The sequence below is a fragment of the Echiichthys vipera genome (assembly GCF_963691815.1).
Source record: "Echiichthys vipera genome assembly, chromosome: 8".
NCBI lineage: Eukaryota > Metazoa > Chordata > Actinopteri > Perciformes > Trachinidae > Echiichthys > Echiichthys vipera.
In genome coordinates this window covers 15364685-15387040 of record NC_139833.1, presented here as the reverse complement: position 1 = coordinate 15387040, position 22356 = coordinate 15364685, and the positions used below count along the sequence as shown (strand labels likewise).

General features: G+C 43.3%; 1 protein-coding gene across 1 annotated transcript in view; it reads right to left on the bottom strand.

The window, feature by feature from the left end:
* Positions 1-7579: 7579 nt before the first annotated feature.
* Positions 7580-22356, bottom strand: part of znf804b (zinc finger protein 804B) — a gene marked incomplete at its 3' end in the record, with an annotated part of 40280 nt that continues 25503 nt past the window's right edge. The window contains 5 exon segments of the mRNA XM_083917832.1: positions 7580-7641; positions 7644-7656; positions 8058-12015; positions 13300-13430; positions 20879-21016. Coding sequence (XP_083773958.1) covers positions 7580-7641; positions 7644-7656; positions 8058-12015; positions 13300-13430; positions 20879-21016 — 4302 coding nt within the window.

Sequence of the window (22356 nt, the reverse complement as noted above, 5' to 3'; positions counted from 1 at the left end):
ATGTTTATGCATTTGTTTCCTCATCTCTTCCTTATAAGCGCTCTCGTCATCTCTGTACTGTCATTGCCGTTGGAGAGTGACTGTAATGTCACTCTAACAGCACTTCCTAGCTATGGTTAGTATAGCTATGACATCACAATCATTCCGAAGTCCTGATGGCTCGTTTAAAGGCGTGGTATTCTTCTGAATAGGGGCTGTGTGCATTTCTGTGTGGATTAAGCGTTTTCATATTTTAACAGTATTTATATAGCACCTCAACCTGGTAAATGGACTTGTACTTATATAGCGCCTTTCTAGTCTTCTGGCTACTCAAGGCGCTTTCACAGTGTTTGTCACATTCAACCATTCACACAGACATTCACACTGATGGCATTGGACATCTACAGACCATGTAATCTTATCCATTCACACCACATTTACACACCCATGCACAGCACGGGGAGTAATTCGGGGTTCAGTGTCTCGCCCAAGGACACGAACCGCCAATCTCTCGAATGGAGGACGACCCGTTCTTCCACTGAGCCGCAGTCACCCTGATTTATTATAATAATAATAATAACAATAATAAAAGATGTGGAAATTTCAGTTTACACAATATGGCCCCTTTAAATATATTAAAACACAGTTTGAACATTAGTTTCTATGTACCCTGCAAAATAGTTGTGAGATTTTCCTCAAGCCCTGATATATTTTTGGTGCATGTCAGAATTTTTCCCAAAGATGCCTTTAGTACTTGGACTGTATGTGACTTGCATGCTGTGAAACACATACCACAGAGTATATCTCCATGCACGGTGCCTGTTAAACACTGTGGACCACAGGCATCCACTGCCGTGCTGCCCTTTTGAAGAATTTCATAACTGGTAAATGGGAACGTTATCTGAGATTCTGCTTCTGATAGCGACCCGGCAGCAAGCTGAGAGGCCCGTTTGGAAATACAGGGGTTCAGATAACATGATCTGATTGTGCATTTTTGTGTTCAAGCAGCATAAAAAAAGGCTCAGGAGAACAGGTGTGTGCGTGTGCGTGTGTGTGTGTGAGAGATATTGATATTGATAGCTTAATGTGATATATGTTGTTATTCGTGGACCCCACGTTGCTCAGAAATATTTATGTCTGTGATGTTTAATGTATGATAATGCACCATGAGTACAGGCCTAGAGGACTGACTACCTGGAGCGATGCTGTCATCTAGCATTTTGCTTTATAATTAAAAGGGGCTTGGAGTGCATGTGGGTTTCTACATGTGTGTGTGTTACCGTGTGTCCATGTGGCTCATCTGCAATGCTGTGTGATTAATGACTCCGGGGGTGAGTGAACAGCAGCGGTCAGCCCTTTTTGGTTATTCTGAGCTGACCTAGTGTGAGTGGGCCATAGTGGACACAAAGCCTCTGGTGATCTCAAAATCCTTGGCCATTCTCTCACCTGTACATCAGCCTCAGCACCGCAGGAATGTTTTCACTTGCTGAGAGAGGAGAGTGCGGTTTCTACACAAGGACACACATTCAATCATGGGGAAAGGACACTCACTGTTTACTCGCATTCTTTCTCCCCTCTATGCTGCAAATCGCTTTTTGAAAGGCCAGAATGGCACTCTTGACAGGCCAAAGCACAGAAATAATCAGCATATTGCTATGCCATAGATATGCAAGGTTCTTCCCTGTGTGGAAAAATGTCCATGAATTAACAAATATATTCAGAAACAAAAAACCATTACATTGATTAAATAGTTTATTCCTGTGGTGCATTCATACAACTTTGTCTTTTCTTGTTGGCCGGTACGTCAAGCTGTCTTTTGAGACCATATCAGCATTTAATCTCCAGAGAAACCAACCCATAATTAGTAGCCTATTCGTGTGTGTATGCATGTGCCTGTATGTGTTTTTTTAATAATCGACGATAATGAGATGAGCGAAGGGGAGCATAATCCTGGATTAACAGCTTAAAAATGCATGTGTCGTCATAACATCCTGATTGGGACTTAATCATTGAAATACACACAACCACTCTGGAACCACACACAAAGCAACCACCAATTGTCCGTGCATCAGATAGCTAAATGCTACAAGCTGTGTGTGCATGTGCTGTTTAGCCCGTGTTGATGTACAGTATGTGTGTGTGTGTTGTTGACTTAATTAGAGACTTAAGGGGGGTGCTCCTCTGAAGGGATTAAGGAGGAAATTATCGAAATCTGGAGACTTAAAGCTGAAACCAGTTAAACGGAAACAAGAGGAGGGAGATCAGGACTCAGAGGAGAAAGGAGTTTGAGAGGCACTTCTACAGTACTGTTTATACACGGTCACATGTTAATTTGTGCAAATTGTCTTCTAGAAATATCAAGCACTCAAATTTGGTGGTGTGCAAGCTATTCTTTCAACCTCTCAAAGCATCTATTTGGTTTCTGACTCATGGGCACCCTCTGATTAGGTGCAGAGGAGGTTTAATGGATATTCAATGACACTAAGTGACAGAAATTCAGAAAAGCAGGGCAAGGAAGACCAAGGACAAAATCGTCTCCCCTGACTTTTTTGGCGAATAGAAACCGCATCCCTTTTCTGTATGCTGTGGCCATGCATTAAAACTGTGAATTAACAACATAATAGGAGTGATGGTTATCTGACCCAAGGGTTTTCCTGACAGCCACTGTGCGAAGCCATGAATCAAGTGACCTTTATCCTCCGCAGTAAAACCATTTCCTCTATAGGATGGATTTTCTTGGGTAATGGATGCAGTGTGTCTGACCTGAGAAAAGCTCTGCAGCTGATGGATTGACGCAAAGGGTTACGCACAGCTTTGTGAGGCTTAATATGATCATTAAAATGTAATATAGTTTACCTCAGAGTGGTCTTATTGGAAAAATGGGTGTTTTCCCTCTAAGCGATAAGGCAAAAGGTCACAATCCGTTATGGAATTCAATAGATTGTTTTAATTTATAGATTTGTTAAGAAAACATCGCTGTGAGAACTGTTGTTGTTGTTTTTTTTTTTGTTTTTTTTTTCCATTGTCTTGTGCAGAAACTCATTACATCTCATAATTAACTCTCAGAGAAGTCGGCTTCGCCATTGATCTGTGTTTTTGGTCAATAAGGCTATTTTAGACTAACCTGCTGCTTCTATTGTCTCAGGATTGAATGCGTTCATGCATCTCTGCATGTGCACAGTTTGTGTGTGTTGTTTTTGTTCTGTGTGCACATATAGTAATCTTTGGTAGGAACATCTGTCTCTCAGAGATAACATAACCAGGGAATTAGCCATGCTGTCTTACCACTGAGCATCACATCTCACTATTACAGCCTCCTAAATTATACCCTATTACACCTCTGTGTGTGTGTGTGTGTGTGTGTGTGTGTGTGTGTGTGTGTGTGTAAGTGTAAGCAATGTGCTGACAGTGTCATGTCCTTGGGGCGCCTGCCAAGTTTAAGAGTATCACAGAGCCCACTACCTCCGCTAATCCTTAATTCCATCGTAGAACGAAATTCACATAGTTACTTCTGCATAATACTAGTCCTACACAAACAGGCCTCTCTTCAACAAGGGTGCCACGTATACAGTAAGTGAATAGAATAAAACAAAATATAGATGGTCTTTTCTGTGCTCAGAATTATAAACAGTTACATATCCTTTTGATGTAAAGGTTCTAAACAGCCTGAATCCACTTAGCTTTCAATATACGGCACCTGCAGAAACAGCGGTCTCTCGACACATCAGTGGTGACTATTACTCTTGAAGTGTACCTTTTATGGGAGTTCAGAAGCTCACAAAAGTTAACAAAATGACGCATTAACACAAAATTACCAGAAATGAGGAATACCACACAATCAAATGTGTTGACTGAGACGACACCTGACTATTCAACTAATGGGAATATTTGAGAATTTCTATTCAGTTGTTAGTGCACTCTAAACTAAGGGTTTCAACCCTTTGAACGTTTTTGCTTGTTACTTTTGAATTTTCTTTGTTGGCTCAGTAGAGGAGTTGAGATATTATCCCTGCTGTAACTACTGTACTATTCCTAAGAGGCACAGAGATTCAGTAAAAAGATGTAAATTGGAGTGGAGCAACCTGCTACTATATGTCATACTCTGCCACGACTCAAGAAAACTTTTAATGAATGTCACTGCGAGAGAAAAGGTAGGGGAAGGACTTTCTCTGTGTGATAATACTACTACTGCAAAGCATTTGTGCTGTGAATGTCGGTGCTGTACAGCAGTCAAACATATAAAAGAACCATGTAGACCCTGAAGAAGGGGAATAGAGAGGACATGTAATGGTGCCTTTTCTTCTGCACAGCCGGGGGAGCTGAAAGCAGCCCCACTGACCTGGTTGAATCAAAGAGAAGGGTAAGAGGCGAGACCACAGGAAAAAAGGAAAGAAAGGGAGAGAGATGGAAAGTGTCTAATTTATACAGCTTTGCAATTTGGGTCGATGGATCGCCTCAGTAGACGTGAGGGGGCTCTTTTTGCTTTATGCAATCTATAACCCACAATCTAACAATCAAATGTGGTGCCAATAGAAGTGGTCCGGCCCCAGCAGTGAGCTCTCTGTGACTGCTGGTGTATTTGACTCAGTGCCAGATTTAGTTTTTATACCTCATTAATTCACAGGAGCGATTGACTGAGGAAACCGCTTCCTCTCGATCATAAATCAACCAACACTTCTGCACATGTGCATGTATACGCATGCACGCACAACAGCAAAACATGAACACACCAGGGGCCGATTTTTGAGGGCCTAGGTAATGATTTAATCAGTCACTGACAGAGAGTACAGTATTGTGATTGCTAATTTCCACATGACCCCTGTGTGAATAAGTCCAGTGTAGGCTATGTAAGACTTCCACTTCTTGCGTTATAATGCAGTAAAGGCATTTTGCCTCTTTAGACTTTAGACCGGAGAGAAGATGGATCAAAAAAATGAAGTGGGTTGGTTTGATTTCATCTCCACGATTATCAGTATTTGACGACGAAGAAGTTGCAGCACATTTAAGAATCTCATAATTAAAGTCTGGGATAAGAACTGAGCTCTGTGTGTGTGTGTGTGTGTGTGTGTGTGTATGTGTATGTGTGTGTGTGTGTGTGTGTGTGTGTGTGTGTGTGTGTGTGTGTGTGTGTGTGTGTGTGTGTGTGTGTGTGTGTGTGTGTGTGTGTGTGTGTGTGTGTGTGTGTGTGTGTGTGTGTGTGTGTGTGTGTGTGTGTGTGTGTGTGTGTGTGTGTGTGTGTGTGTGTGTGTGTGTGTGTGTGGTGTGTGTGGTGTGTGTGTGTGTGTGTAGAGATAGAGGGGTTTGATTCCGTAACAGCTGCTAATTATTGCTGCTCTATATTTCACACAGTCTGTTTGATCTCTTGTCCTGTGGAGAGAGATAGGGATTCTCCTCACTGTTTCTCACAAACTCACACATTTTGTACACACACCTACACGATACATCAGCAAGCTCAGGGGTCACAAGGAGGAGAAAGAGGAATTGTGTTCTAATTACTCGATCTCTGCAGGGGTTGACTGATATTTCTAGCCAACACCTCAGGACTGGGAGTGTATATTTTGTTTTGTTTTTGTGTCTGTATTTATGTCACCAGTTGCCACAGCCCCCCTCGTGTGCTAGGCTGTGTTCACTGATATCACAGAGGGCAAATCAATCCAATATCTCGAAGAACACTGGGAAGCCCAAGTCCATAGACCATCTGGATGCTGCTCTGTTCTCTTCTGTGTTCTGCTCCCTGTGCCCGCCGCCGCAGTGATCAACTACTTGGCGAGCAGCTTTAATATACCCGTGCCTTCACCAATCACCAGGCATGAATGCATAGCAACAGTTACTAACCACCATAACCTTTGGCAAGACATGCAAGAGAGAAGCACTTCAAATGTTTCATTAATGATGCAAAAGGTTGTTTTTTTTCACCTCACATGTGGGATATCCAAACACAACATACACTTCAAAACTGTGCTGCAGATTAAGAATCTTGAACTGAGTGGATATTTTTGGCCCTTGGGCTTTAGGCATCTCCAGTGCAGTGAACCAAACATCAAAACTGGATGTAATATTGGAATGTGTTTCTTTGGGAAAAATTATTTATCTGTTTGACAATAAAAATGACTAATAGCATAATATTAAAACAAAATACGCTACATTTTAAAGGGCAGAATCTAAGTCTGTGATTGACACAATAGAAAAACAAAGCTCAGGATCAGCTTATAATAATACTGATAATATAAAATATTATACATATACCAATATATGGTGGAGAATCAAGTCATGTGGCTATAAAAAAAATCACTTTGGTATTTCAGGTGCTGAGGAACAGTCCGTCAGAGCCGTGTGGAGGCAACCCCAGACCACATTTTCTTCAGTATTTCGAGTATAGCTAATTGAATTTGCACACATTTTTATTAAAGAAATTGCCACACTTGGTAGATAAACGTATTAAATGTCATCATTAATTTTTATTCAGACACTCTTGCTTACTTTTCTCTGATTTTTGCTTTTCTTAAAACAATATATAGTTTTAGCTTTAGGGGAGGCTGTGGCTCAGGAAGCAGAGTGGTTATCCCCTAATCAGAAGGATGGTGGTTTGATCCCTGGCCTCGGCAGTCTACATGTCCCTTGGTCAAGATACTGAAGATAGCACTTTGAGTGGTTTCTAAGACTAGAAAAGCTCTATATAAATGCACTCCTATCACCATTTTACCTCCGGTGACATCTACAACTTATTCCAATGAAACAGACTGATAAGGGTAAATCCCTTTGCAACAGCTCACAGTTCATAGATATGCACCCTTTTGACAATGCTCAGAAGTAGACATCGATTCAAGTTAAGAGGTCACGAGCAAGAAAGGTTTGAAGCCACTGCTCTATGATCTTTTAAAAGAGTCTCAGTGTCTCACAAATTGAGATGTGTTACCACACAGTATTAATTCTTTATGTGGGATGTGTTGCACCACATTGCAAGATCAACATGAATCAGAGAGAATAAGAAAAAAGCATTAAAGCCAATTTATTTTCACCAAAGTTTTAATATAACAGATCCGATTCATTCATTGCTGTCTCAACAACTGATTCGTTAAATGCTGTGTAGAGAGAGCGAGAGAGAGAGAGTGAAAAAAAATAAATCTAATTTCACATATGAGCGTGAAGTTGCTAAAATCTTTGTTTTGCTGAAGCCATTGAGTGTAGAATAAACATTTTTCCACTGGTCAAGGTTAAATCCACCTTTCAATTTAATGTTTCCCATGATTCTAATGGTATTACTCACTGTCAGAATATTTACACTATAGAGACAAAACAGGTCTTCACAACTGTCAGATATGGAAATCAGCTGTTGTTCTCCCTGCTGTGTATGTATGTGTGTCAGTCCAGATTTACCTCTATCCTATACACGCACACACACAAATACAGTATACTACAAGGTTAAATAGGCTGTGCTATGCCCCCCGGTCCCTGCAACAATTTTATGTTTGTTGAAAGTCACACTCTAAATCAGATAACCTGTATGAAATGGAGATAAGGGGAGAATATTATCACTCTTTCTTGCCCCTCTGTCCCTGGCATGAAGGCTACTTCAAAAGACAGCTGGTCTGTCTGTGGTTCAGAAGGAAAGAGAGCAGATGACACAAGCCCAGCCTGTCTTTGAATAGCAGGTGCACCTTTCCCTTTATTCTGGGGCTGAATGAGGGATGATGGAAAAAAAAGCAAAGGATCAAAGTCTGTTTTCTCAATGTCTGCTGCACAGCAGAGGCTAGATGGAGAAACAAATTTTCATTGGAAAACAGTCTATAGTTGTGGTGTGTGTGTTTCACACACACACACACACACACACACACACACACACACACACACACACACACACACACACACACACACACACACACACACACACACACACACACACACACACACACACACACACACACACACACACACACACACACACACACACACACACAGAGGGCATGTCCAAACTGAAAACCCCCTATCTTCCTCTCACTCTTCTGTGTTGCCAAGGAAGATTAATAAACATGGCAGCCACTCTGTGAAAATCACAATGCCTTCTGTTGAAACCTCACTGGCCACGCTCTGTCAATGAAAGACTGTGGGTTCAAGGGTTGTAGGGCTACTTGGGAGAGTGGAGCAAGTGGGGTTGCATGAAAAGCCTGGGGGGACTGGGGGAGGAGAGGGACGGGATGATGGGACAGCAGAATGGAGGGAAACAGGGATGATATGGAGAAGGGAGAGAGGTGAATGTGATGAGGCAGGGAGGGGTGGAGAGGGGGCAGGGGGTGAGGGAGCTGAGCTGGGTGTGGGTGGATGGCGGGAGAGGCGGATGGGGTGGAGGAGGATGAGGGGGAAGGGGGCATAGAGAGGGCTGCGTGTTGTAAAATGATATGATGGAGGCTGGAGAGAGGGGGGAGGTTAGGGACTCTTAAAGTCATGGGTTGAGTAAAGTCCTCTTGTGGGGTCATATGTCGAAGACTGACCTGGAGGGTGTGCTGAGCTTGTGTTTGCATCGTGTCTGTGTGAAGTGACTGGGTTTGAGGCCTTGAAAGGTTGTGCAGGGCTGCGGGTGAGTATTGTTCCTCTGGAGTTGCACAGTTCTCTGTCTGTGCCGTGTGTGTGTAGTTTGTCTTTCTGTGTATATCTGTGATTTCTTGTGTCTGTTCCAGGACTTTCTGCATGTGCTCTCTTGCCTGCTCTTGCAGGAGGCGATATTTGTCCATCTCCTCAGCGGTAAAGCTGATTGGTGGAGCTGTCTCTCCACCTGTCTGCTTGTCATTAGTTCTAATCTGCGAAGGGCAGAAATTTCGTATGCTGTTGGGGTTTGACTCAACCGAGTTCAGAGGACATTTTTGACTGTTGACGACAGCTCCGGGATCCACTCCACTGCCCTTAGCCTCCTCTTCCTCCTCTCCCTCCTTCTCCTGACTCTTCTCCAGCCGCCCCTTTTCCCTCCTGGCCTTTCTCTGGATCGCAGGTAATTTCCCTATGAGAGGGAGAAGCAACGTTTTGGCCGGTTTCTGTTGCAGAGACTTACTGGGGGATATTCCTGTAAGAGTTGTGCCTGATCTGCTTGTGTGAACAAGGGCAGAGGGTCCATGGCCAAGGTCCGACTGTGAAGTGGGCTCCTTAAGCTGGGAAGCACTTGTGGCACAATGGTGCGTGTTGAGGCCAGGGCCTGTGGGAGCAAAGCAGGATCTGTGGGAAGAAAAATGGGAGAAGGAGCAAGAAGAAGCGGACGTGGGGCTGCTCTGCTTCTTTGCCTCCTGAGGGATGTCAGATGAGAGTCCTGGAGCTCCTGAGGATGTCCTGCAGGAACTAGCTGTCAACCCATCCACTGTGACTCCTGAGCAGATACTGCTCCTGCTCCACTCCCAGCTTAGCTCAGACATGCTGGTGCTACTGCAGGGGCTGCAGGAGCGGGGGCTGTGGCATCTGCTGGCCCGTGTGTTGATCACACTCTGGGGACTGTGTGTCTGCCTGCCTGTCCACCACTCAGGGCTGTAGAAGTGTCTTGTGCTTGAGCGTTTGTTACCTGCAGTTTTCCACACACAGCCCGGGCTGTCTCTGTGTTCTGCCCCTGCCCTGGCGCCTGATGTGGATCTGTGTGTCCCCCCGTCTTCCCAGCTGTCGCTGCTGCCCCATGTCCATCTGTCGATGCTGCATCTGTCCCAGTCTACATCTTCTGTGCTAAGACGTCTGCCTGTCCTGCCCCAGCTGCTAGGACTGGGGCTAAACCTTGCCACCCGATCCCAATCCACTGTTCTGTTTCTCGATCTCCACCCACTCCTGCCCTCCTCACTGCCACCAGGACAGCTCCCTCTCATCCACTCCCACTGTTCTGTATCTGAAATCCGGCCCCTGTCTCTGCAACCTAAACGTCCCCCCATTTCCCTGCTCCTCTCTGTCTCCTCCCAGACTTCACAATGCCTCGAACTCTTCCTCTTACTATGAATGAAGTTCCTGTCCCTGTGGAGGAGTTTTCTCTTTCTCGTCGGGCTGCAACCACAGCTGTTGTCAGGGTAACAGCAGTCAATGAAACTCCTGGGGTTGCTATGGTGACCCCTTTCCCAAAACAGCTTTGAGTTACATCCTGCTGAAAAGGAGTTTAAAGAGAAGTGAGACCGCCAGGGAAAAGTCACTGCATCTCCGTCTCGCTTTCCCTCCCCCTCGTTGTGTCTGTCTGCTGTGTGTCTGGCGAGCTGTGAGTAGGCACTGCAGTGCTCTGCCTGCTCTCTGTCTGGCTGTGACTGGGATTCAGTGCTGTGGCTCCTGTGAGGCCCCTTCTTCCTGACAGAGACAGATACTGGCTCAGTCTCACATCTCCCCAGGAGACAGCTGCTGCCTGCTCTCTGCACCCTTCTCCTCCTCATCTCAGTTTGCCTTCTTTTCTTCCACCAGTTACTTCCAGCTTCTTCAGTCCTCTCTCTGCCAGTGGAGACTGTAGAGACAACACTCCTTATTTTGCACCTTGCTGATTGGCGCTTTTTTGAAGCTTTTACCTTCTGGCCCCTCTTCTTCTTTCCCAGCTTGTGTTTCTTTGTGCTGGCTTTCCTCTTTTTGTGTGACGCTTCTGAGACACCCACGTATGGCTGTGGAGCGCTGGCACACTTGCACATTGTTTCACTCCCACACTCACACCTGGATGGGCGGATGCACATCCTCTGTGTGCCAGACTGGGTGACAGACTCTAATTTACAGCTCAGGGCAAGTGCTTTCTCCCTGATCCCTCTTGCACCCCCTAATCTGCCTCCCAGAGGATTCTGGGAGTTTGCGTCAGAGCTGTCACCATGAGCAGGGTCAAATGGATGAGAGGCTGCCCTCACACAATTCTCCATACTAAGCATGCACCTTCCTCTTTCTTGTCTTGTCTCTGACGATGAAAGGTTTTTGTTTTTTAGGAACAGGTGTGCTTCTGTCTCTGCATCGATATGTTGCTCTACCTTGAAATTATTCTCAGCTTTTTTCTCTCTGTGTGCTTTCAGCTGTTGCCTCGTCTGTCTTTGTAAACAGGAAGGAGCGTCTGGTTTAATAATAGCTAGCACACGTGAATCTGATTCATCTGAGGGAGCACACAACTGATTTTGATGTGACTCCTGCAGATCCCCTGTGAGTTGTTCTGGTTGTTGTGGGTTCAAGCAGAGTGGGTTGCAGCTGTAGGAGATGTGTGGTTGAGACTTGGTGAACCTAAGCAAACTGACAGGCCATCTCAAATGGGTAGAGCCATCTTTCCCCAGCACACACATATGCTGACTCTCCTCCCCTCCCCCCTCCGTTTCTCGCTTTCTCTCTGTCTCGTTATCTGTGTGTTCGATGTCCATGTGTGCCCCTGCTAGTGCTGTGCCCCATAGGGCCACCTGGGTCTGTGCTGGCAAGAATAGTGAATCAAGGCTCTGATTATCAGGTGCTTCTGTGGATATAGAGTGCGCGTTCACCAAGTCTCTTTTTTCAATCTCCTCCTCTTGTCTGGCAGCCTCTCTGGGTATTGGCCCTGTGTCTCTCAGTCCACCGCTTTGTTTCCCCTCCTCTGCTGCCCCTATTTCCCTGTCGATATCTTCCATCATCCCCTTTATCCTTTCTTTCATTTGTTCCCTCTTCTCTCTCTCCTCCTCCTCGAGGTCGGAGAATACAGATGCGGAAGGCTCAAGCCTGGGCCCCCTGCGCGAGAAGCAGAAGGACACCCCAAGCCTGCCTCCTACTCTCCCCCGTCCAGGAGGAGGCAGCTGAGAATACAAGCCCTGGCAAGACTGGGGGTTCACTGCGGGAGGGTCTGTATTGGATGCCGGATGTATGTTTAGTGGGGACTCTGCTCGAGCAGTGACTGGCAGTATTTGGGAAAGTGATTGGCATGGATCTTCTTGCTGGTGGCTGAGACTAGTTGTCCTGAGTTGGGTATCAGGGGGTCTCTGAACATTGTTGAAGGGTTCAGGTTTGTCCGCAGGGCTGCGGGCTCTTTGGTCCATGTCTCTCTGTTGCTGCTGTCTCACAGCCTTGACTGCACTTCTTAGTCCTGAAGTCCTTCCTGGGACTCTGAAACAGACAGGGATAAGAAATATCCTTGATTTTGGTTGAATTAACTTGACTTCACTTAACCATAGCTTATTACCAGCCGACGGTGACGCTGGTATTGTTGTCACCTTGTGAGTCTGTGTGTGTGAGTCATCTTGGCAAAATGTTGTCCTGGAGACACATGCTGTAACAGTGAATTACCGCAGAGGTGGATGTCTGTTTGAAGACAGATTTTGTCAATAATAATGTCGCAACAGGGAACGTTACTGGTATGTAGCTGAGCTCAAAATTAAGGTGGAAGATAGTAGGGAAGTGGACACACAACTTTTTTACGCCCCTGACCTCATTTAGCATTGTAGCTGGTGTGATCCTATGAATTTAATTCAATTGAATCCACCTTAAATTTGGTATTTAGATAAAAGAAAAGAAAAGAAAAGCTAACACCGTTATGAAAACACACAATAATACATACTATATATATATATATATATATATATATATATATTGTATATATGAGAGAGAGAGAGAGAGAGAGAGAGAGAGAGAGAGAGATAGAACAACAATTTTAAATGATTAATGACACTTTTAATTTAATTATTAGTAAATCATTAACCTCATGTAGATGATGACATACACTGATACAGCAAATTGTTGAATTCATAAGGCAAATCATTTCTTCTTCTTCTTCTTCTTACATTTAACAAATATACAGTTATGTATTCATGGATTTAATGAATTGTAATATTCCAGAGATTATTACAGACAAAGGTTATTCTACTAAGCATTTTATCGAGAGCAAAACAAACAAAGAAAAAAGCGAAGGCTTAATTTTGGTAGTCATAGTTATGCCGTTCACATATCATCGCCTGATTACAGGAAAACACATTTAATTGCACAGGGAATAGGTGCAATCAAGATGATTATTACGCGATGTATTGTTTTTTTATCTGTTGTTTTGATTACTCTTGGTATGTGAACCCGGAGGCAAGTTTCTTCTTTCAACTTGTTTCACTCATTTTAGTTACTTCTTAAAAGAAAACTGTTTTTAATACTATTCATTCTTCTCTAAAATGACTTCCTTCTACAAATCATCCACTCCCAGAGCGTCCGCAAGAATGTTCCATCATGTTATATTTACTTCACCTGTGGCTTATCTAGGACAACTGGGTGCTCTTACATCTGTGGATACATCCATCAAATCTCAGAAATGTTGACTGGATGTGACACACTCTAACCCCGCTGGACCCCTGCCCTTGGTCCCATTACACTTAGACAAACACACAAATACACTCTTCTCCCACTCACCGCTGGGTTTCCTGTTGCAGCTGTGCGAGTTGATGCAGGCGTCTGAGAGCCTTATCCTGTTTGCGCTGGTCCTTCCATGATTTTGAGGCCACATTGCGAGCAAACTCCCTGTGCTTGAGTTCCTTCAGCCTCTGCACAAAATTAAAATTAAGGATGATAGTGGGAGGGATGGAAAAAGTATGTGGAGGTTCATGGGGTAGCAAAGAGCAAAAGAGTGGGACAAAGAAAAGAGAAGAGAGAGTAAGAGGTTAGTTTTAGAAAGCTCTCTGCAGGCAGATGTCTTTCAAACCATACACATCAGTCAGCAGCATTTGCAGATGTTCTCTTCCAAAGCCCCTTCCAAGCTTCCAAATTAACTCCCATTCAGCCTGGAAGAAAGCGTGTTTCCTCCAACACACAGCTTGAAAGCAAACCCAACCCAGCTGGTGAATAGGAGATTACAGACGCAGTTGAGATGAGTGACATTAGTGATTTAATGACGATGGTGCTTTTGCCACTAAAATTTTGAAAATGTTCCTCCCTTCGTCAGTTTTCTCAGCTTTTTTCAAGAGACCTTCTGATCCAGTGACATGTGCTCTTGAGCTGGAGCAAACCAAAGGCATCGACTTGCTGATTTTACACATCCCCAAACAATAAGGCATGGCCATTGATCATTGGCAAAATAAGCATCTGTGAACAATGCTAAACCGCTGAGTGTGTGTGTGTGGTGTGTGTGTGTGTGTGTGTGTGTGTGTGTGTGTGTGTGTGTGTGTGCGTACGCATGCACACGCCATGGTGTGAGTAGTGAGAGATTTAATTTTGAGCAAACTGGTAGGTCTTTATCATAGTGCATTAAAAAAAAACTATTATGTGTGTGTTTTGTGTGAGTGTGTGTATTTGTGTGAAATCATGTGTCTATAGCCATAGGTGCGTCAGTCCTCTCAGGAAAACAATGATTCATGCCTCTTGCTCCGGTTTGCTTTTCTGACACACTTTAATCCCTCCTTTATCCATGCTTGGCAGGTGTGTGTGTGTGTGTGTGTGTGTGTGTGTGTGTGTGTGTGTGTGTGTGTGTGTGTGTGTGTGTGTGTGTGTGTGTGTGTGTACGTGTGTGTGTACGTGTGTGTGTGTGTGTACGTGTGTGTGTACGTGCGTGCATGTTGGCGTGTTGCTATTTGTCTGTGTGTGTCTAAAGGCCAAAGACGGACTAAGGAGTTTGGGAATAACTGCAGTATCGTGCGCTGCTATCCCTCCTTTCTTCCATCCTATTCTCTCTTGCTTCCTAGTAAATTTTACTTAAGTGTGCAATCCACATATGGTTTATAAATTCAGCATTTGTTGTTTATTTTAAATATTTGTGAATTTATCCTGTATATAGTAAATTGCAACAGGATTACACCACTCTCACTTTTAGATTGTTACACTATTATCCACCCATACAGTATGTATTAAACACACTCACTCACTCACATGCACACACGCACGCACGCACGCACGCACACACGCACGCACGCATGCACGCACGCACGCACGCACACACACACACACACACACACACACACATACACACACACACACACATCAGATTAGCCCCTCAGACATCAGATTTATTTATACACTCACTCTCTTTCACACCCAGATTTTATGCTGGAGCTGACAGTCGTCAGGTTAATCTCTGCTGAGTCTTACACAATCGAGTGTCTTTTTACATTATCGCTCGATGCTTAACATCCCACTGTCAGCTCACTGAAGGAAGCGTTAAGTACATGCCAACGGAGCAGCACTGTGGGTTTGTATCCCTTAAACATACATGTCTTACAGTGCAGGTGCTTGTGCATTGTAGATGTGTGTGAGTTCACGTGTGCGTTTGTTAGTGTGCGGTAAGGAGCTTTGAGGGGCTGTTTGATGCCAAACTCATTCTATGGGAAATATTAATCATGTTCAAGCAGAGAGGCATAGGGACCTACATAATGAATGACTGCGGACAGAGCCAGGGAAGAGGAGGAAGGAGGGGGAAAGAAAAGATCCGAGTTGTTGTACTGTAGCTGTCAATGGCAATCACTCAGAGAGAGAGAGAGAGAGAGAGAGAGAGAGAGAGAGAGAGAGAGAGAGAGAGAGAGAGAGAGAGAGAGAGAGAGAGAGAGAGAGAGAGAGAGAGAGAGAGAGAGAGAGAGAGAGAGAGAGAGAGAGAGAGAGAGAGAGAGAGAGAGAGAGAGAGAGAGAGATCCATAATAAATGGGACATATTTAGAATGTTTATGTTTACAACTTTGAAGTGGTCTGTATGAAGATGAATTATTTTCCTTTCCTCTTGCCTTTGCGCTCTGCCATTGTTTCCTCTTCAAATCAGGTCCTACTGCAGTCAAACCTATAGCTATATTTAGAGCATGCAGAACCATTTTCACTCAACACACAGAGAGGGCAGCGATATTTCAGTTTCACAATTTAAAATGGATACCTTTCAGAGATCATGTCCCTAACAGCGGGAAGTGATATAACTCTTACTCTCCAACATGCCAGTCTAGCTATATGCTGCGAGGCTCAATCCGTCTGTCAAAGCCTGGATCAATATTCCTTTAGATGTGTTAAGGAGTGCTCAGGCTGAGGCAACTAGTCAGAGTTGATTCATATTCACTAGGGCCTTAGAAAAAGGGATGATGTATTCTTAGGTAGCATGTGAGGGGCCATGCTAATGGACTGATTGCTCTTTTATTTAAAAGGGAGCATAATACTCTTGTAATGAGCAATTTCTGTAATCAGCAGTAAATGCTGATAAAGCACTTCATTCAGACATGTTTATCCCTGAATCGATGACAAGGAAAGGAGACAGAGCAAACGCAATCAGCTTCCATTCTCTAAAGCCAATACTCCTGCAGGGGAGTTGTCTTCAGCTAGAATTTCATCTGTTGTCTGCTCAGTAGGCAGAGTGTGCATGCATGCCTTTATGTGTGTGTGTGTGTTTATGTGTGTGTTCCTAGTGCCAGTGGCTACTGTCAGCTCAGTGCCTCATGCAGCTTGTTTCATGTGCCTGCTGCTGGCTAAAACAAAGCATTAACATTGGCCTGCAGTTGCGTCGATTCATTTTCAAAGAACAATGACAGTGAAGGAACCGTCTCATTTAATGTTTATTTCATGTTGCAGAGTGTGGGTGTTCAGAAGTGGGAAGAGTCTTGGCTTGGTTGAGAGATTGCCTGTGTTTGAGGATGAGTGTGTACACGGGGAAGTGCACGTCTGTATGTTTTTGTATGTAAGTATATGCCTTGGCATGACAACATAGCTGTAGGAGAATGTGCTATCAGCACAACCTTCAGCTTGTTAGTCCAGAGTGGAGGTTGTGTATGAAAATGGATGTGAAAGCAGAACGCAGGAGAAAATCTGCTGCCGGGCCTTTTCCTAATGGTCCACTGGCCTCATCTTGTCCAAACTGGAATAATATGATGATACTTGAACTATGACTAATAGCTCCATGTTTTATTTGGTACAGAATGTTTTTTTCTTTTTCTTTGGAAGGAAGTATAAAATGAAGAGTAAACAGAATTTTATTGCAGCATCCTGATGTACCAGATACATACAAATCAAGTGCTCTAAATGCAGAACCAGAGAACAATGAATCTTCTATTATCATAAATTTGGGACTTGGAGATCAAGTAAAACTTTTGTTCAGTTTTAATTCAGGTTGCTTTGGTTACAGTTTTTATTTTCTGCCGGGCTAAGAACAAGACACTCATCCACCTGATTCTAGTCCCCAGTTTTATAACAGTTTATACATAATGGTTCAAACCTGAGAAAGGTCTAATAAACATGCAAAGAAGAGGCATCACTATCTAAGATAACATATATATTACATGTCTTTGTCCTTGTATTACTTTTAAGCGTTAAGCATAGCCCATTCGACATAAAAAAATGAACTTTGTCCTTAACTTTGTGGTCATTTCTGTATTTTGTTGCCTTCATCAAATATACAAGCCCTGTTCGGGGTGGGTTAACATTTGATCACCTAAAGCAAGGGGACCCTGCTCCTGGAGGGCCACTCTCTCTGCTCTTACACACATTTCTTTAATGCTCTGCTCGTTATCAAGCAGCTGAAGCTTGCCAGGGGTTTAATAATCGTTAGACTCAGGTGTGTTAGAGCACGGAGAAACCTAAAACATGCAGGACAGTGGCCCTCCAGGAGCATGGGTTCTCCACCCCTGACTTATAGGGCGCACTCACACTGTCCATCCGTACCGTGCCCAAGCACGTTTCACGGCTAAAGTCTAGTTCGTTTGACCAGTGTGAGTGCAACCATACCACACCTAGGAGCGGTACGGTTGCCGGTCACGGCCCGTTTGGGAGAGGTGAGAGAGCACATTTGCACATGTAAGAGCACGAGCCTGCGCACATGTACGAGCACGAGGCCTACGACGGTTCTGACGTCATTTTATGTGCGCCAGTTCGGACATAGAACAAAAGAAGGACAGACCATGCGCGGACATTTAAAACAATGGCGGCGAAAAGTTCACGTTGGTGTGATGTGGAGGTGGAGTGTTCACTGCAGATTTGGTCAGATCAAAATATTCAAAAACAGTTGGTGTAGATGAACAATTATTGACCCTCTGTGTCTACACCACACTCCATTTAGAGGTTTGCAGAGTATCTGCAGAAACCCGGCAAAAATGACCTATAATTGTAATAGACACATGGTGTTGAGCATTATACTGGAAAATACAAGAATATATATGAATATAAGTGCATATAGGAAACAGGCGGGAAATGATTATGCTATGTTATGTTATGTTATGTTACAGTATGTTATGTTGTTATGTTATGTTACAGTATGGTATGTTGTTATGTTATGTTATGTTATGTTATGTTATGTTATGTTATGTTATGTTATGTTATGTTATGTTATGTTATGTTGGGTCCGTTTCACAAAGCAGGTTCAACAAACTCTGAGTCTAACCCTGAACTCTGAGTTAATCTACTCTGAGATAGGAAACTCTGAGTTTTCGGTTCCAGAACAGCTGATTTGCGTTAGGTTGATAAACTCAGAGTAGTGGCAACAGGGAAGGGGAGGGCTACGCTACCACCTGAACTGGAAATATTAATGCGCTCATACGTGAGTTTGAGCGGGTTTTTCGCCTCATTTTGAGCTTTATATTGTAAATTAAATATTACCGTAAGTGGCTGTTTTATATGTTGTATAAAAAACTCCCATTTGCAAAAAACGCAGCGCAACACACAATATTTGCTGGGATGTGAGAGCATGACTTTGGTTGGTAATGTTGGAAATGTAAGGACGGATGAGGTTGTGTATGTAAATGATGGACTGTGACATGAAACAGTGTTGTGTGTATTCAGCACCCCTGCCGTGAAATGCACCCCCTCGCATTATAGGTGATATTCTGGATCAGAAGGCTGTTGTTTCCACCTATAGGAGTAGTTTATATACCAGTAACCGGATTAAAAGCACACACTTTTGAACCTATGAATTGCAAGAAAAGCTGGGATTATATTTAGGAAATGCTAAATCAAATAAATTTAACTTGCTCAAAAGATCCATTTCATTCATTTTGTAATTATGGCTGCAGTATATTTCCACAGAACATACAAAAAGGTGTTTTTGTTTTGTGTTCGCTATTATCCAAGTTTGTGACTTTAAACTCTTTAAAATAGTTTAAAGGCTGTAAGTAACCAGTGTTCTGGCCGTTGTGGGTTACCAGGATATATATATTAACTACTCCTATAGGTCGAAACAACAGCCTTCTGATCCAGAATATCACCTATAATGCGAGGGGGTGCATTTCATGGCAGGGGTGCTGAATACGGCACAACAACTACAGTACTGCTGGAAATGCAAGAACGTCTATGCGCGGTCTGATAATCATCTTCCGACAAATATTTAATTATCTGTGCAGTAATGCTGCCCCTTCATCCATGGCATCATTATCAAAAGGATACGCCATGGTAGTGGAAATATTCACCACCTAATATAACTTATAATGTCTGATTTTTGCAATGCTTTTCTGAAAAAAACAGACGGAACTATACTACGTCAAAACTCGACTGCTGACTGAATGAATGAGGAAATCAAACACCGTATGCGGCTGAAAGAGGGCGGAGACAGAGAGAAACTCGAGGTTTGTTGAGAAAAACCTGGTCCCGACCAGGTTAGGTTCAGAGAGCATGTTACCATGGTAACTGACCGAGAGGTTGAGTTACCTCTCTTTGTGAAACAGGCTAGAGTTACCCCTCTTTCTCTGGTTTGAGTTACCTCAGAGTTTCCCTCATTTCAGGGTTAACAGACTCAGAGTTTTCACTAAACCTGCTTTGTGAAACGGGCCCGTTATGTTATGTTACAGTATGTTATGTTATGTTCCTGTTAAAGAGTCTAATTACTGTTAGAACAAAGGACCTGCTAATATGTTTGACTTTGACAATTCTTACACAAACATCAGCTGGGTCTGTGGCACCCCAAAACAAAATCCAATGTCAAATAAACACAAGGGTTGATACTTCCTATTTATTATGTCTATATTGTGTAGTACCTAGTCTATTTTATGCTTAATATTATACATTTTATGCTTTGAGCTGCTCTGAATTAAATTGCCCTGCATGGGATCAATAAAGTTTAAGACATCAGCCTATCGAAATGGAAAACTAAAGTATAAATGCAGTGCTTTGTATTTGTGTGTTTGTGTGTGTTTATATATATTCTGTATGTGTGAGTGTCGATGCAGATTGACAATGTGCAGATTGACACTGAAATGTAAAGCAGCTTTCCATCAACCCTATAATTGTAATAGACACATGGTGTTGAGCATTATACTGGAAAATACAAGAATATATATGAATATAATTGCATATAGGTAACAGGCGGGAAATTACACAGGATAGTCTGTCAGGATGTAAGTAGTGATGGTGACAGAGACAATAACAGTGTTATTGTGTTGTTATGTTACAATGTGTTATGTTGTTATGTTATGTTACGGTATGTTTTGTTATGTTATGTTGTTTTGTTATGTTACAGTATGTTGTGTTTTTATGTTATGTTACAGTATGTTATGTTATGTTATTTTACAGTACGTTATGTTATGTTTTGTCCAATGTCAAATAAACACAAGGGTTGATACTTCCTATTTATAATGTCTATATTGTGCAGTACCTAGTCTATTTTATGCTTGATATTATACTTTTTATAGTTTTTTTTATGCTTTGAGCTGCTATGACTTAAATTGCCTTGCATGGGATCAATAAAGTTTATCTATCTAGACATTAGCCTATTAAAATTATTAAAATATTATTAAAATGGAAAACTAAAGTATAAATGCAGTGCTTTGTATGTGTGTGTGTGTGTGTGTGTGTGTGTGTGTGTGTTTATATATATTGTATGTGTGAGTGTCGAGGTGTTCCACCTCTTTGTGTGTGCTTGTAAGAGATGATGCGGTTGTCACACTCCTGCTGTTACCTGCTGCAGAAACTGGGCCCAGATTGACACAGAAATGTAAAGCAGCTTTCTATCAACCCGCATGATGCTAACACACCCAGAATTCCATGACATAAGATCATAAAAGGTGTCTGCTATTGTACTGTGACTGTGTGTGTAGCTGTAGTGGCTGTACCTGTTTGTGTGCATGGTCGTAGGAGTTGATGTGGTTGTCAAACTCCTGATGTCTGAGGTACTGTTTGTGGCACAGCTCGCAGTAGAAAAGAGCCTTCAGATCCTCCACTGAGCATCCCAAAGCTCTCTCTGCACGCTCCTGGAGAATGAGAGAGACGGAGAAAAAACTAGTGAGCGTGTTAGAAGGATAGGGGGAAAGAAATAAGAGAGTCGAGATGGAGGCATAAACAGACACAGACATAGAGGGTTAGAGAGGCAGAGATGGAGAGCGGGGGGGGGGGGGGGGGGGGGGTGAAAGAATGGCAGATTGTTAGCCATTTAGAGCAAATCTGCATCCCAGGGACATCAGCAGTAATAGCCTCTACATGTGCTCTGCATAAAACTGTTAAACGGCTTCCCATTAAAGTATTCTGCCTTTGCTGCTGCTGCTGGAGGTTGGACAAAGGCATTGAAACCCTGTGCTCATGGCAACTTGAGCCTGGGGACACATTTAATACAGTCACTGTAATAAAAACTTGTGTATGTACTATAATGGCAAATAGTCTGACTGCAGAGAAAGTGGCATTTGTGGCCGACAGACAGAAAATCTGTGCATCTAAAATGCACAACTTAGTCTTTTGTACACAGGCAAAATGGTGCATGTGAAGACGAGAAAGTTTGAGACAAATACACACACAAACACACACACACACACACACACACACACACACACACACACACACACACACACACACACACACACACACACACACACACACACACACACACACACACACACACACACACACACACACACACACACACACACACACACACTCACACACACACATATATAAAGGCGCGTAAATAGCGCATGGACAGGCAGATACACTGCGCAAATGGCACATGGACCTCAGGGGATATCTCGCTTGTCTGCATCACATCAGCCAGAGGGCTTTCTTTTTTCTTTTTCTTTTTGGTCTGAGGACATGCACTGAGTTCTGTACGACAGATGTGTATGCTTGCTTGTGTGTGCATGTGCGCGTGTGCGTAGGGGTGTGTGTGCATTCATGCCATGCTCTGCTTCAGAATGTAATTTCCCTGAGGCTGGGGGCTGCCAATAAACACTATTGAATTCTGTTCTACACTGACATGATGGGAATTTAATTTGAGGTTGTCACTTCTTTCTCTCAGTCTCAATCCTCCTCTGCTTCTTTACTTCTCTCCGTCCATCTCATGTTTCTTTCTCTCTCTCTTTTCCGGCTCTCTTGCTGTCCTAGCCTTTTTTTCCTCATCTACCAATTTCTCCTTTCTCCTTTCCTTTATTTCCCCTTTTATCCCCTCTATTTGCCTTTTTCTCTCCGTCTAGCTTACTTCTTTTCTGTTTGGTGAGCCCTGGGTCATGCAGTGACAGAGTCTATTGGCCCCAATTTGCTTCAGTAATATGCCTGCACACAAGAACAGAGGTGAGAGGAAAAGAGAGGGAGGATAGTAATGTAG